Source organism: Pundamilia nyererei, unplaced genomic scaffold (assembly GCF_000239375.1).
Source record: "Pundamilia nyererei isolate P.nyererei 1_Seehausen unplaced genomic scaffold, PunNye1.0 scaffold00005, whole genome shotgun sequence".
In the NCBI taxonomy this organism is placed as follows: Eukaryota; Metazoa; Chordata; class Actinopteri; order Cichliformes; family Cichlidae; genus Pundamilia; species Pundamilia nyererei.
Genome location: NW_005187406.1, coordinates 785,911 through 800,355, shown reverse-complemented (window position 1 = coordinate 800,355; position 14,445 = coordinate 785,911). Strand labels below are relative to the sequence as shown.

General features: G+C 42.9%; 2 protein-coding genes across 2 annotated transcripts in view; both read right to left on the bottom strand.

Annotated features, from left to right (window-relative positions):
• Window positions 1-578: 578 nt before the first annotated feature.
• Window positions 579-7,910, bottom strand: tut1 (terminal uridylyl transferase 1, U6 snRNA-specific). Its single transcript, XM_005721638.1, has 10 exons — window positions 7,694-7,910; window positions 6,648-6,838; window positions 6,342-6,548; window positions 6,009-6,123; window positions 5,770-5,897; window positions 5,458-5,684; window positions 5,255-5,364; window positions 4,631-4,753; window positions 2,103-2,195; window positions 579-2,021 (listed from the first exon to the last, which is right to left on the bottom strand). Exons 1-10 carry the CDS (start codon window positions 7,767-7,769, stop codon window positions 889-891), a joined length of 2,403 nt encoding a protein of 800 aa, XP_005721695.1. The 5' UTR covers window positions 7,770-7,910; the 3' UTR covers window positions 579-888.
• A 607-nt stretch (window positions 7,911-8,517) lies between these two features.
• mki67 (marker of proliferation Ki-67) overlaps window positions 8,518-14,445 on the bottom strand; it is an 11,584-nt gene continuing 5,656 nt past the window's right edge. The window contains exons 9-16 of the mRNA XM_005721637.1: window positions 13,621-14,321; window positions 13,205-13,320; window positions 12,810-12,987; window positions 12,576-12,719; window positions 11,560-12,455; window positions 11,273-11,321; window positions 10,573-11,085; window positions 8,518-10,418 (exon numbers count right to left, since the gene is read on the bottom strand). Of these exons, the coding sequence (XP_005721694.1) occupies window positions 8,758-10,418; window positions 10,573-11,085; window positions 11,273-11,321; window positions 11,560-12,455; window positions 12,576-12,719; window positions 12,810-12,987; window positions 13,205-13,320; window positions 13,621-14,321 (4,258 nt within the window). The 3' untranslated portion in view covers window positions 8,518-8,757. The remainder of the gene's footprint in view (window positions 10,419-10,572; window positions 11,086-11,272; window positions 11,322-11,559; window positions 12,456-12,575; window positions 12,720-12,809; window positions 12,988-13,204; window positions 13,321-13,620; window positions 14,322-14,445) is intronic.

The window sequence follows — 14,445 nt, the reverse complement described above, 5'->3', positions numbered from 1 at the left end:
GCTTATAAAATGTAAAGGAAGGAGGGGAGGATTGTGAAATATGGGCCAAAAATCAAACCAAAACTGAACATTACCACAAGTTTCCTTTTTTTAAATAGCAGTCAGACCCAAAATACACTGTGAATCGTGAGGGATCACAAATATCCTAACGTTACAGTTTCCTCTGTAATAATGTGGCAACAATAAACATCCTGTCATTAATGTGAACTAGCGTCAGATTAACATGTACTATCTCATCTCAACACTCTTTATCATCACAGCTATCTCCATAGGCCTATCTCACAAGCAGACCATCTGTATTTCCCTATAAAAGTGAGATGAATGATGTTAATCAGCACATGGGAGCTCTGTGCATCCCTCAGCTCCACCTTGTCCTGCTGTAATAAAGAAGACTGCCTGCCTGAATAATTACTCTCATCTGTCTAAGTCATATGAGCACAGAGCCGACGAGGGAAACAGAAAAAAAGAAAGCTTCGCCCAACGGCTTCTTTCTGGAAAACCGTGAAACAAACAACTCTATTTTTGCAAATTTATTACACTTTACAAATCTTTATGTAAAAGAAAGTGTTGAGAGGAAGAGTTTTTACAAAAGGACTTTATTCAGCTGAAAACAAGATGTGGAGCTGTCTAAACCAAACAGAATGACTTTAAAAATAAGACAGTAAAACTAAGTCATGTTAAACTTAAAAATGGGCCAATCAGAACCTCAAATGTGAAATATTCAAGAACTCAGAAGTACAAACGTACAGTATGAATGAAAACCATTAAAAACATATAATAGACAGCTGTTTGTCCCTTTTTTTAATGATTCATTTACACAGCATTTACTGCATCTTTTTTCATAACTAATACAAAAAAAATCTTTCATTTAGGGAAACATATTGCCTTTTAAGCACTAGCCTCTTCTTTTTCTAACAATGTCTCTACCATCTTGGGTAAGAAAGCTTCCAGGAAATGAAAGAAGTCTTGAAACACTCCTGTCTTGTCGCTGCTCGGCTCTAACTTGAGCACTGCCCTTGTGCTTTCTGTTCCTCCCAGCATCTGGGGCTGAACATTAAACTCCAGGGGTTCCTTGAGCTCTGGCTCTTTTTCAATGATGAAAGCCGTAACCTGGGTCTCCAGCTCCACACAGCTGCCCTCTGGCCTCGAGTCAGCATCTTTGATCAGCTCCCGTTTCACTTTCCTCCTGCCCGCCCACACTACGTGTTTTTGCATGCACATCCACGCCAGGAGCTCAGGCTTCCCTCGTCTCGCCATTCTTGGCTTTTTGCCTTGCGGCGACACTGAAGCATCACTGCCAGAAGACAGCGGCCTCTTGCCACCGATAACAACTGTACCCAGAGGGCTGGCTTCGATTTGGGCTTCAGCACCGTCAAAGCTGTCACTGAGTGACGATGTGACAGAAGCTTGTGTAGTTTCCATTTCCTCAGCAGAAATGGACGAGTCCTCGCCAAACACAGCATCTTTAGAGGGAGCGAGGTGACACTTGAGAATGTTTTTCAGTACTTCCTCCACAGCAGAGCAAACTCTCTGAAACCACAGCAGCCGGAAACCGTCTCCCGCTGCGTGCAGTTCGTCGCGCAGTCGTTCTGGGAGCGAGGCCGACTTGAACGGGATACTGATGGTCAGCTGCTCTGTTTTGCACGGTGTCGCTTCCCCATGTGGGCTAAATAAGCGCACCAGGCCCCATGGTTTCCCCTTAGTAGATTTTTGCTGATACTGCAGGCTGCGGCAGTACTTCTCAGCCTCTTGGCACTCCCTCTGAAAGCTGCGCTGACACCGTTCATTCAGGTTTCCTGCTACATTGTGGGAAAGCTCAAAGGGGTCTAAGAGGTTTAGGGGGCCAAGTTTGGGACGTTGCTGATGGGCCTTGGTGGACTGGTCCTTCTGCAAAGCATCGTCCTCTTTATTCTGACTGAGGAAATCTGTGATTGGAAATGAACGGCCCTCCCTAACAGATATAACACTACTTGCAAAATCAAACTTGGCATAAAAGGAGAAGAAGGCAGCCAGCAGGGTACCTGGACAGAGAAACGATTTGTTTAGAGCGAGCAAATCTCTGACTAACACATTTCTTTCTTTACATTTTAACTTTAACTTACAGAGCTGCTGAGTGTTCTTGCTGGGGGGAACAGCAATTGGCTGACTGGGGAAGGTGCAGTTCCAGCCTTCAATCACACACTCTTCCTCCTCACCTGCAATCAAGTTAATAATTATTAACACAGGTTAAACAGTTAATACATAAGCTAAAGTCACAGCATACATTATCTAAGTTACCTTTAATAGAAACGGTCATTTTAGTCTGTCTGCAAGACAAAATATATTAAGAAGTATTTTGTTTTTTATTAAAGTTTTTCTTTAAATTAAACAGTTAATTGTAAAAGTAGGGTCAGGTAACTCTCGGTGCTCATACACTCACATTTGTTCCTCAGTGCAAGTGATGAGAGTTAAGGGAATTCAAACTAAACAGTAGTTTAAGGAAGAAAAATTTATTTATATAGCATATTTGAAACCAAAGTGCCTTACACTAAAATACATTCGAATAAACAGACACGCATTCACAGGGTTTACATGAAAAACCAAACAGTAATCAATCATCCAAACAGAGGTCCGGCAAAGTTTCCAAAAGCATAACAGAAAAGCTGTGTCTTTATTTTAGATTTAAAAACAGCCACATATTTGTCTGAGGTCATTTGGGAGGTCATCCCATAATTTTTGGTGCAACTGCAACTTCTCTGGAAATAAACTTCAACCACAGAGTGATTGAGAAGCAAACCTTAAAGATCTCCAGGGAGCGTATCCAACACGAGACAACAAACTGTGCCACTTTATACTGGACTCTGTAATGCACCAGAGCCAAAGCTGCCACCGCTGGAGGAACGTGACCTCGCTTCGTCCTACTCAGTAATCAGCAGCTGCAGCGTTTTGGACTAATAGTAAACAGGCAAGGGATGATTGATTAACTTCAGCATACAGTTCATTACAGTAGTCCAGTTTATGTGTAACAAAGACATGCATAATCCTTTCCAGATCAGAAGGATTTTGTTTCTGAGCTCTTGATCTATTCCTTTGTCTGAATGTTCTTAACCTGTGTTTTGGTACAAAAAGAAATCTTAAGGGGTCGTGAGCCGCTGAAGGAGCCATGAACAGTTTGACTCTCCCTAGGACAAAAACCCCCCGAACATCAAAATGGAAATATATACACGAGAATATATTTTTTCTCTTCCTGAAGCATTCTTCAGGAATCATTCTCCAAGCTTCTTGAAGGACATATACATTGGAACTAACATTTACGAGGTGTGTTTGCTAGTCCCAAAAAATGTCTGTTAGCTACAAAAAACAAAACAAAAATAGACTGAGAAAAAGACAAGTAGTTTGTTTTTTACTTAAGTCAGAGGTAAAGCCGCGTGTTCAGCTTGGGAAAGCAGATTGCTGTTTAATTACTACAGTTTGAAGAAAGAAATATAAGAACTTGAATGAGCAGAACAGATATCTAAAGCTTTGTTAGCAAAGCTGCAAACAAAGCCTTTTTCACTGAGCTGTACAAATCTAGGTATGCAGCCGTCAGGACCAGCTTTGTGATTTCCCAGAAAATCACATAAAATTAACACTGAGCAGAACTGAGTTCAGCTTATTGGTGCACCCACAAAAGCACCTCATGTGGACCCTTGGGTAAATTAACTGGCCACCTCTGACGATCACTAAATACTCACTGTTCTACCTCTACCAACCTCCGTGCATATTAATGATGATATTAACCAAAATTTTTCATTTGGATTGATCACTCCATCAGACCCATTGCCACTGGTTTTCAGCCCAGTTCTTTCTCCCTGTGCCTCCTCCTTAATAATGGCTTCTTGACAGCCACCCTTCTACTGAGACCATTTCTCATGAGGCTTCAGTGAACAGTAGGCAGATTAACTGGTCAGGTGCATCTCTCACATCCTGTGTCAGAACTTTGCTGGATTTTTTCTTAACAACTTCAGATACTGTTCATCCGCTATAGATAGTTTTTTAGGCCTTCCACTTCTTCTTTTGCCCCCCCCCCCTTGTCCAGTCTGCTCCTTTTCTAAGCAAACACTGTGCAGAGATAAACCAGGCTTTAAAATTAATATTCTGTGCACTTTTGTTCCTATTAAACAGTGTTATCTTTGGCATTTTTCATAGATTCAACTAAATAAAAAGAGAACAGATTATGTGTTTTTGTGACAGGCTGCTAGTAACAAAGTGCCTAAATTTAAAAATTGCTTAGTTGCTTGTTATGTGTAGACACAACACAGGTTCTTGCTTTGAATTAGGTGGCTTTTTTATCCTTGGATGACTCACAGCTCAGTTCTAAGTGACTTAATAAACAAAGAAACATTCCTCTGATATTTGTCAGGCACAACAACTGGATTGAAGAGGATTTAAAAAAGCAGCCAATGCCCAAGGAAGAGCTTTGAAAGACCTTAAGAAAGCCCAGAGAACTATTGCTCAAAACCACTTTAAAAATGATTAGCAAGTCTGGCTCCTTGGAAGCAAAATATAAAGAAATGAGGGGTGGCTCAAAACTTTTGCACAGTACTGTATTTAGTTGGTTAAGTATACAAAAATGTCCTTGTGTGAAGTGTAGAAGCGATGCAGCACTTACAGGCCAAGTCTTTGAGCTGATCCACTGTAGGGAGGACAGCAGGCTCACAGTTTTGCAAGAAGAAGATGATCAGCAGGGTGAGAGCGTAGTTGTTCAGAAGGGGACCGGCACCACTGGGATTACCTACACACCACAATGTGACAGCATTACTAAGAAGAAGAAACGAATCAGAACACAGCCACAAGTTTTTTTGGGGGGTTTTGTCACCCGTTTGTTTACGCACTCGGACTGACGGTGACTCACGCAGCCATAACATCATTACAGTTCACTAATAAACCCGAATAACTGTTGTGCTGCTGTGACAACTGGAATAGAAGAACCATGGCTCAAGAGTAAAGGTAATCACCAGAAAGGCAATTAGTAGTGTCAGTGAGCAACATTCATTAAGATTTTAATATGAGTCGACACTGGCAATACAAGAAAAAAAGCTGTTTGTGTCGTCTTATTTCATCATAACAAGGTAATAAAATTGTAAAATCACTCTTCTCGCATCAGTGATCTAAGAGGCAGTGAAGTTCTACTGACATCTGTTGACCAGAAAATGAAATAACCACCTAAAATACAGAGGAAACTGAAACACGGGCATCCGTTTCAATGATCTTGTTTTAAGTTGCTGCGTCTTACCGGCAAGCTGCTTCTGCTTGGCCCAGTACCGGATCGTGTACACAAGAGGCCTCAGCCTTTCATCAATCCCTGAGCACAGCTGGAGGAAGCGGGTGTTTCTTACTGCTAGTCTAGTGAGGAAAAACAGCTGTTACGCTCACAGATAAAATAAAAACAGAGCTGAAGACAGCAGATGCTGCACAATATTGCATTCGCTCACCAACCTGTTATTAATGGTGATGTCCCCCTGCAGGTTAAGCTCACGGTGATGGAATTTGACAACGGGGAGACGAGCGCTGCTGACCACGTGGACTTTATGCACGCTGGGGACGCAGCGTTTCAGGATCATCGCCACGAGGTCGAGAACCTCAGCTGGAGCGGCTGTGGACAGGTCGAGATCAGACAGTATAGAGTCCTCAGACCGCCCATCGTCTGACACGCCTTCCCCTGGCTGAAGAAAGAGGGAATCTCACCAAAGGCGTCTTCTTTATCGAGCTACATGTGTGATATTATGTGACCAAATGTGCGCATCGAACCTGTTCTGTGGTTGACTTGGCATGAGCCTGGAACACCTTGGTGTGTTCTAGGTCTAAGAACAGGTCCAGGTCACATGAATGGATGCCAAACGTGTTGACAGATGAACCAAATGGGAGAATCTGGCTGTCTGCAAACCACCCAACATATGGCCACAAAAGTTAGAAAAACATTTCCTTCTGCTCTTTTCCCCTCACCAATATGCATGCAAGACCTGTGTACGGGTATTTACAAAGATCACCTGGGAAAAACTCTACAAAAATCTCCTGCATGAGTTGAACCAGCAAGCTTCGGGCATTCTTTTCATTTTCTCCCAGCTGAAATTGCTCAACAACATGCTGCATCTGGGCGTTCACCTAGAGGGGAACAAAGGGCAACACCGTAGTCCCTTTGTTAACAAACATATATGTTATTGGCTCGTCTAGTCTATTCTCAAAGCTGCATATTTTCGATTACACTAAACTTGTCTATTAGCAGAGTCGAGAGTTTCATTGCTCCACAAGCACCAAACAAGTGTATTTGTCATTTTTTAAAGACACACACATTTTGGCAAAGTTTAAAAGAGGATGCTTACAGACACCAACTGACACAAGTCGGGTTTAAGGCGGTCAAGAACTTGTTGGAGGTTCTCGGGATCGTTCTTCTTCTTGGGAATCAACTTGAAATTCTTTTTTTCCCGAGGTTTGACGCGCAGCTTCAGGCCTTTCAGCTTATGCTCAATACAGGACAGAGCTGCTTGGATGCTGTCTGTCTCGCTGAATTGCACGATGGCATACACACCCTGTGAGCGCAAAGGGATAAAGTCATGCTTTAATAGAAATGCAGTGATTTGGGGTTGCTTTAAGACTGTGCACATCTGGATTGCGTATAGTTGTCTGACCTTGTCTTTGTCAATGATGACATCTGCGACTGACCCAAACTGCTGAAAATACTTCGCTAAGTCAGTTTGGGAGATCTCAGGATTGATGCCACCAACGAACACGCTGTGGTCTTCCTGGGTCTTCCTAGTGGACCGCACGCCACTCAGTGTCTGATGCTTCTTCCCTTTCAGATGCTGATCCAAACTTGCCGCTGCAGGACAAAAATAATGCTTCAATAAAGTTCAGGTACGGGCTCTGGAACGGGGCAGATGCATCTCTCAAGTCCTGTGCCAAGTGTTTGCTGGATTTTTATTTTATTTTTTTTAAACTTTGAGACATTGAACATCTGCTACAGATAAGTGGGTGTTTTTTTTAAGCCTGACCTTTTTTAAGGACACACTGTGCTGGTTAATAAGAATCATCTTGTTTATTATTTTGTGCCTTTTAAATTGTGTTATCTTTGGCAGTTTTCATAGACTCAACTAAAGAAATGTGAACAAAATATATATTTTTGCAGCATGCTGCTAGTAACAAAATGCCCAAATATACAATTTAAAGATGTTTGTTTTTTTGTTTTTTTGAATGAGCCAAAGGTATATATGCGTTAACCGGCATAATAACCAAAAGATTACTCTGAATATGGTCAGGTAAAACGACTGGACTGTAAATGAGTGAAAAACAGTCCATGTCAAAAAAACAAAACAAAACAAAACCTTGAGGCTGGAGAACTAGTGCGCAACAACACTTTACAACATGGCAAGAACGTCTGGCTGCTTGGAAGGAAACTATAATCCTTCGGATCAAGACTTCTGCACAGTGTTGTAGAAAAAATTACGAATTTTCTGAGTAATGTTAAACTTTAAAGCTACGGAAAATAAAGCAGACATAACTTAGTAATGTATGTGTAATTTGCAAAGTGCGGTAACACTCATTAAACTTATGACGGAAATGACTGCAACGTTCAAACTGTAGCCGCAGTTTTATTAGTTATCTGTAAATTAAAGAAACTATTACATTCACAGCACTTCAACAGACTCGTATATGGTTGTTAGCTTCCGTTACTTACAGTTGGATAAATTGACGTTGCACAGGGTGCACTGAAACCCTCTCGGCGTTGTTTTTATGTCAATGTCCTCTGACATGATGTAAAGAATAAGTTATAACGACAAACGCAGGAAGCACAAATGTCGCTAGCCAAGTTTGAGGCCAACAACCTTCCACGCGCCTCAAATCTCCCTCCAGCGTCGACTCCGCGTTTGCTTTCAGTCCGTCACCAAACTCCGTCCGGGTTGCTCCCATGTTTTTAATCATACAGTTCCTCTTAGCTTTTGAACTAGAGCACTCACTGTAGCAGGAATAGTCTATGGAAGTTTATTTATAAAGGGGTGGCATTGAGGCCATAGAGAAGCGCTAACATTAACTTAAATTTTTTTTAAATAATTTAAAAATTTTAAATTTAAAGATATTTTAAAATTTTTCCAATTTCACTTGAGGTCTCTAAAGTAGAATTATAAAATGCATCATTTTTAAGCTAATTTATTTCAGTTTGAAACCTTTAAGCCTTTCACTTAAGGTAAACTGTAAACCTACTGCAGAATAGAGCTTAAATAACAACCTCTGAGGTAGTTACAGCAGAGGTCTCAGGACACATTTAATTAAAACATTGTCACAAAGCCCACTATGATAACAGGCTAAACATAATATTATTTTCTTTATCACTAATTCTATTACACTAATAACTATTTGAGTTATAAACTGTTTACTTCTAACCTGATCATCTATTTACCAGCTGAACCCAATATGTAGATGCATTCAAAAATTGTGATTTAAACATTTTTTAATAAAATAAAAACAATTTCCACACATTTTCCAATGTAGAAAAAAATTTAATAACCAATTTTTTGAACCATAAAGTATTTGCAGAATCAGTGAAGAATAATACAGCTTGACACCAAATGATTAAAAACAAAGATTCCCTGCTGAACTCAGGCAAAGCTTTTTCACTATAAAACTATGGACTACAAAGCATTACAATCTTAAAAAAAAAAAAAAAAAAGAGAGAGAGAAAAAAAAAGCCACAAGTACAAAAATAGATTATCGTTAAAAAGGTACTGATGTGTACAAATACATCTATTTGTTTGCTGATCTTCCTCTGCGGGTTTTAGGCTGCGTTTTGGCTTCAACCTTTTTCTCTGGGTTGTTTGCAGGTTCCACTTTGGCAGCAGTCTTCGCCCCTCGTCCGACTCTCTTAACAGGTCTACTGTCAACAGCTTTATCTGAGAGATCCTCCTCTTCAGTTTTGTTGGCATCATTTGACACATTTTTGCTTTCACTGTTGACTTGGTCTGCAGCTTTAGACTTCTTACCTCGCGCTGCTTTTACAGGTGTCGCCTTTGGAATCTCAAAGACTTCCAAGTGTGATTTCCACTTAACGCATCTTTTGGGCATCTTTGCGTTGCTCTCAACAGCTTCAGGATTCTTCTGATCAGTAGTCGTCGTAGGCTCTTCTGTTGTGGACTTGAATGCTCCCCGTCTTCCCTTTCTTGCTGGTTCCACTGACGTGGGAGCAGGCTCGGAAACCAAAACTGTGGATTCTGTGCTGACCTCCTCAGGAGAAACCGTTGTACCTCTGCGGGCTCTCTTGGCTGGAATGGCTTGTGAAGTGAGGGCTTTAGCAGAAGCCCTCACTCCCCTTGACCTGCTAGTTTTCATAGACGAGGAAAGTGGCTCAGCAGTTTTCGCCTCCTCAGCCTTCGGCTTGTGTTCAGGACTTTCGGCAGTGGCTTTAGTTTCTTCGGCAGCTGGTTTTCCCCTCCTGCCTCGTTTGGGTTTATTTTCTGTGCTGAGAACAGGGACCTCTTGGACCTCAATGGATTCCACACTCTCTGTGTCTTGTTTTGCTTTCCGCCCTCCTCTTCTGGGTTTCGTGGCCACACTGGCCTGTTCGCTTATCTGGGCTGGTTCTGTTGTTTCTGAAATGACCATTTCAACAGTTTGGGCTTCTGTTAATTCCGTTTGGGCCTCCTCAGACTTTCTTGTTAGTTTTATTTTTTTAGCAGGCTCATTCATCTTTTCTTCATCCTGTTTGGCATTTCTGCCCCTCTTTACTCTGGCTGGAGGCTGAGACTGCTCATTCGTCTCCACTGCTGCCTGCTTGACCACCTCTTCTGTCACCTCATTCTGTTCAGCGGTATCCTGTCTTGCCTTTCTCCCTCTTCGTGGTTTTCCAGCAGTCGGAAGAGTGGTCTTCTGAGGCTCAGAGTTTTCCACTTGGCTCTGTTCCCCACTTGCTGTTTCAACCGTTTCAGGCTCTGGTTGAGCTGGCTTAACAGGTGTTTGTTTTGTTCTCCTCCCTCTGACTGGCTTAACAGCTTCTTCTGTCTGGAGTGCAGACAGACTGGTGTTTATCAGAGACGCTTGGGCACTGGCATCAGCGGAGGTCTCAGAGGTGCTCTCCTGAGACTTTGCATTTCTGCCTCTTTTTGTGTGTCTAGCTGCAGGTGGCGCTACAGCTTCCATTTTCTTCCCTCTTCTTTCTCCTCTCGCTGGAGTAGGCACAATGGGATCTTCAGCAATTTCAGCTGCCTCTTTTTTATCTTCAAGTTCTTCAGATTCGGCCTGTTTTGCTCTTCTGCCTCGGACAGATTTCTTCTGAACTGAAGCTGGTGTCTGCACGTGAAGTAAGCTTTCAGCTTGACGTGCTTGGACAACAGTTTCCATGGCATCAGGTTTGTTTTCATCAGCTCCGCCTGGCAACACCTCAGGCTGGTCACTGCAGGCTACATTTGCATCTAATTTAAACAAGAGCAAGATAAAACAAGGGGGAGAAAATTATACATAAATTATAAACATACATATGATAAAAATGAAATAACATAATGCAACATGTTCAGTTATCAGTTATACTTCCTAAGAGAAGGCACTAAATAATCTAGAGTGTTCTACCTGGTGTATCTTGGGGAACATCCTCAGTTGCATTTCGTTGCTGTGACTTTTTGGGTTGCTTAGCTCTTCTTCCTCGCTTGGGCACAGCACTTTCATTTGCTTTCTCCTCAACATCAAGTGGCTGGCTCTGAACACGCTCAGCTTCAGCAGCAACTTCAGGCTCATCAGAAGACTGCTGTGCACTTCTACCCCTTTTTGGCTTAGGAGCAGCTTTGGGAGAAGGAAGGTGATTCTCTTCTGCTGACAGCTCAACAGCTGTCTTTGCATTTCTGCCTCTTGTCTGTCTAACAGCAGGTGGTGCTGTAGCTTCAGTTTTCTTTCCTCTTCTTCCTCTGGATGGAGCAGGGATTACAGGCTCTTCCTGTTTATCCTCAGCTGCTTTAGATTCCACCGTTTTTGCCCTTCTGCCTCGTACAGATTTCTTCTCATGGGCAGGATCTGCATTCACAGCAGTCTTCACCTCAGCTTCCTCAAGAAGTACTGCATCTGCCTGAGAGACCGTTTCCATGGCATCTGATGTTTTATTATCATCATCCAAAAGGAGAGAGAGAGAGGGGGGAAAGAAACAGTTTAACGCTGAATCTGTGTGGAGGCTGATATGTTTTGACAACATTACAAAAGAAAGTCACACCGATCAAACCCTTTTCAAGTCCACGCTCCCAAGAACAAACATTTAACAGTTTTAGTTAACCTAACCCACCTTTTACCACGTTTGCACTGCTGTCGAGAGACATCTGAGCTTCGCCCTGCTAAAAATAGAACAAAACCAATTTGGACAATGAGGTCTTGTTAGAAAACTGTAAACCATGCACACCAAACACCTTTCTAAAACCAGGGATTAGAGGCAATGGCATTGATAAGAGTTAACTCAGTAACAGACAGATGTTCAGACTTAATTTTAGAGTGAAATGATCAACCAAACAGTCTTTTTAGTGTTTTGCCCCTTTTTGGTGGGCATGTATTTTGTATGAATACTGAATGCATTACCTCCTTTGCCTCTGGTTGTACTGTGGGCTCAGTCAGTGGCTCCTCCATAAGTTCTTGAAGTCCCTCGAAGTCCTCCACTGGAGCATTACCCCTCAGCCTTGGCGACTTCATGAGTCTCTTGAGCCCGAAATTCGCCTCAACAGGTTCGCCTTTCTGTCTGGGAGTTCTCATGAGCCTCTTCACGCCAACCACATCTTCGACAGGAGCACCTTTCTCCACAGGTGTCTTCATCACTCTCTTGACTCCAGTGAGGTGAACCACTGGAGAGCTTTTTGGAGTTTTCATGCCTTTTGCGTCAGATTCTTGCAACTGTGCTGGCGTTTGCAGAAGCTCCTTACCACCACCCAAACTGGCATCACCAGCTTCTGGGACTTCGGGGGTCTTCAGAATCTTCCCTTGAAGGTCTTCAAGCGGTTCAGCCTTCTCCTTTGGAGTTCTAAATATTCTCTTAACCCCAGTGAAGCACTCTTGCTGTTCAGGCTTCTGTTTGGGAGTCTTCAGAAGATTCCCTCTGATGTCCTCTAAAGGTTCGGCTTTCTGTCTCGGAGTCTTCATGATCCTCTTGACTCCAGTGAGGCACTCCTGTTTTTCAGGCTTCTGTTTTGGAGTTTTCAACAGCTTCCCTCTCAAATCTTCAACAGGCTCAGCCTTCTGTTTTGGCGTCTTCATGATCCTCTTAACTCCAGTCAGAGAATCTGGTAATTCTGGCCTCAGTTTGGGAGTTGTTACAGTGGACGCCTGCAAATCTGCATTCTGCCGTTCACTTGACTCTGACTGAATCTGCCCGATGAAGGTGGCGTCTTGATCTTCATCAAGGAGGCGTTGGACTGCCTCATTGTTGTATCTTCTGCCTTTTACTGCAGATGTAACACTCAGCGGAGATACTATCATCTCACCTGTAAATAAGTCATATTTTTGTTTTCCTTTATAACAATTTAATGTCCCAGCCAGCTTATTTGGACTATGCAGAACTCAAGATTCACTACCAATCAAAACACCACAAATACACAGCTTACCTGGTTCCTCTGGTGTGCTCAGCACTGATGGCTCCATCACAGATGCGCTCTGACCTCCTGCTGGTGTCTTTGTGACGCTGTTATCATCGATTAAAGACTTCCGCTTCCTTTCGTTTACAGGAGTTTTAAACATTTCAGAAATACCTGAAATCAAACAGCACAATGTAAGAAGGCACAAAACTGAAATTGGCCACAAGTTTCACCACCTGCTGCGGATGAAGGAGAGGTGCTTACCAGTCAAGTCTTCATCCATTTTCATGTTCTTTTTGAAGAGTGCAACATTGGTGACCACTCTTGGTGCAGCACCAGTTGGCTGCACAACAGTCTGTCTGTGTGCTCTACCAACAACAATGGTGGCGGGCGAGTCTGCATGTCCAGTGCTCACGTAGCCCTTCAGATTTCTGGCAGGTGTCTGATTGGTGTTTTGGAAAGACAAGTAGATTTGATAAAGATCATTATAAAGATTCAGAACAACAGACGCATAATTGTTAAATTAATCTGCAAACACTAATTAATGCATTAATGATGTGCCCTAAAAGTTTAATACTACCCAATCTCGACACATAACATAAGAAATAAAAAGATTCTACTTAAAACATAACTGTACTTGGTACAATATGTTTCTGTACCTGTGGTTTGGGTACTGCTTTCTTCTTAGGCTTTTGGCCAATGGTTTTTTTAAGTGGAGCAACAACTTGAGCCTTAGGTTGACCAAATTTCACAATGTGCGCCCAAGGATTGGAGACTGGATGGACATGAGAGAAAAAAGAAAGAAAGAAAACACACAAAATTAATCTTCTCATTCTCATCGTGATCATCAGATTTCTTTTTCTACAACAACTGCATTAATTAATTATAAACAGCTTTGAAAGATTAAATTAAATTTACATTTTTAAAGATGATAAAAAGAAAATGAGTAAAACAAGTAGCTTTCAGCTACTCCCACTAATGACCTTCATTCTGACTGGAACTGACAGATTTCTAGTGCTGGGAACAAAAACCAAGAGTTGAAACTAGCTATCAAACATTTCAGCACTTATCATACCTTTTATAGATGCTCTTGAAATGCCACTTCTTCTGTGCATCTTTACTGCACTCTTCGCAGCACCTGGAGTCTTCTGCGAGGTGCTTTTCCTTCCCTTGTGTGTTTTAGGGGTGACGGTGGGCAAAAGAACCTGGTCAGTGACCTTGTCGGCTTCAGCTATTGGAGAGGGTGTACTAATTTGTGACACAGAAAATCGCCCCTTGACTGTGGGGGTCTGAACTCCTGAATTAGTGGGAGTTTTAGCTGGTGTAAGGACGATAGTAGGGACACTTTCCAGAGAAGTACCAGGCAAACCCACAGTTGCCCTTCTTTTTCCAGCAGGAACTTGCTCGTGGGGAATCTGCCCTGGGGCTGAAGCCCTGCGTTGAGTTTTCTGCTGTTCATTGGTTTTAAGAGTTTCCACTTTAGAAGGAGATCTTCCTCTTGCAGGAGATGGGCTCTTGGATTTTGGCGATTTATTCGCGGTTGCTTTAGGAGAAGCAGATCTAGATTTGGGTGATTTATTGGCAGGAGAAGCTGCTTTGGGAGACGGGGACGGGGACCTGGACTTGGGTGACTTGGGCGACTTCTTCGCGGGAGACGGGGACCTGGACTTGGGTGACTTGGGCGACTTCTTCGCGGGAGACGGGGACCTGGACTTGGGCGACTTCTCCGCGGGAGACGGGGACCTGGACTTGGGCGACTTTGCAGGAGACGGGGACCTGGACTTGGGCGACTTGGGCGACTTCTCCGCGGGAGACGGGGACCTGGACTTGGGCGACTTCTTCGCGGGAGACGGGGACCTGGACTTGGGCGACTTCTTCGCGGGAGACGGGGACCTGGACT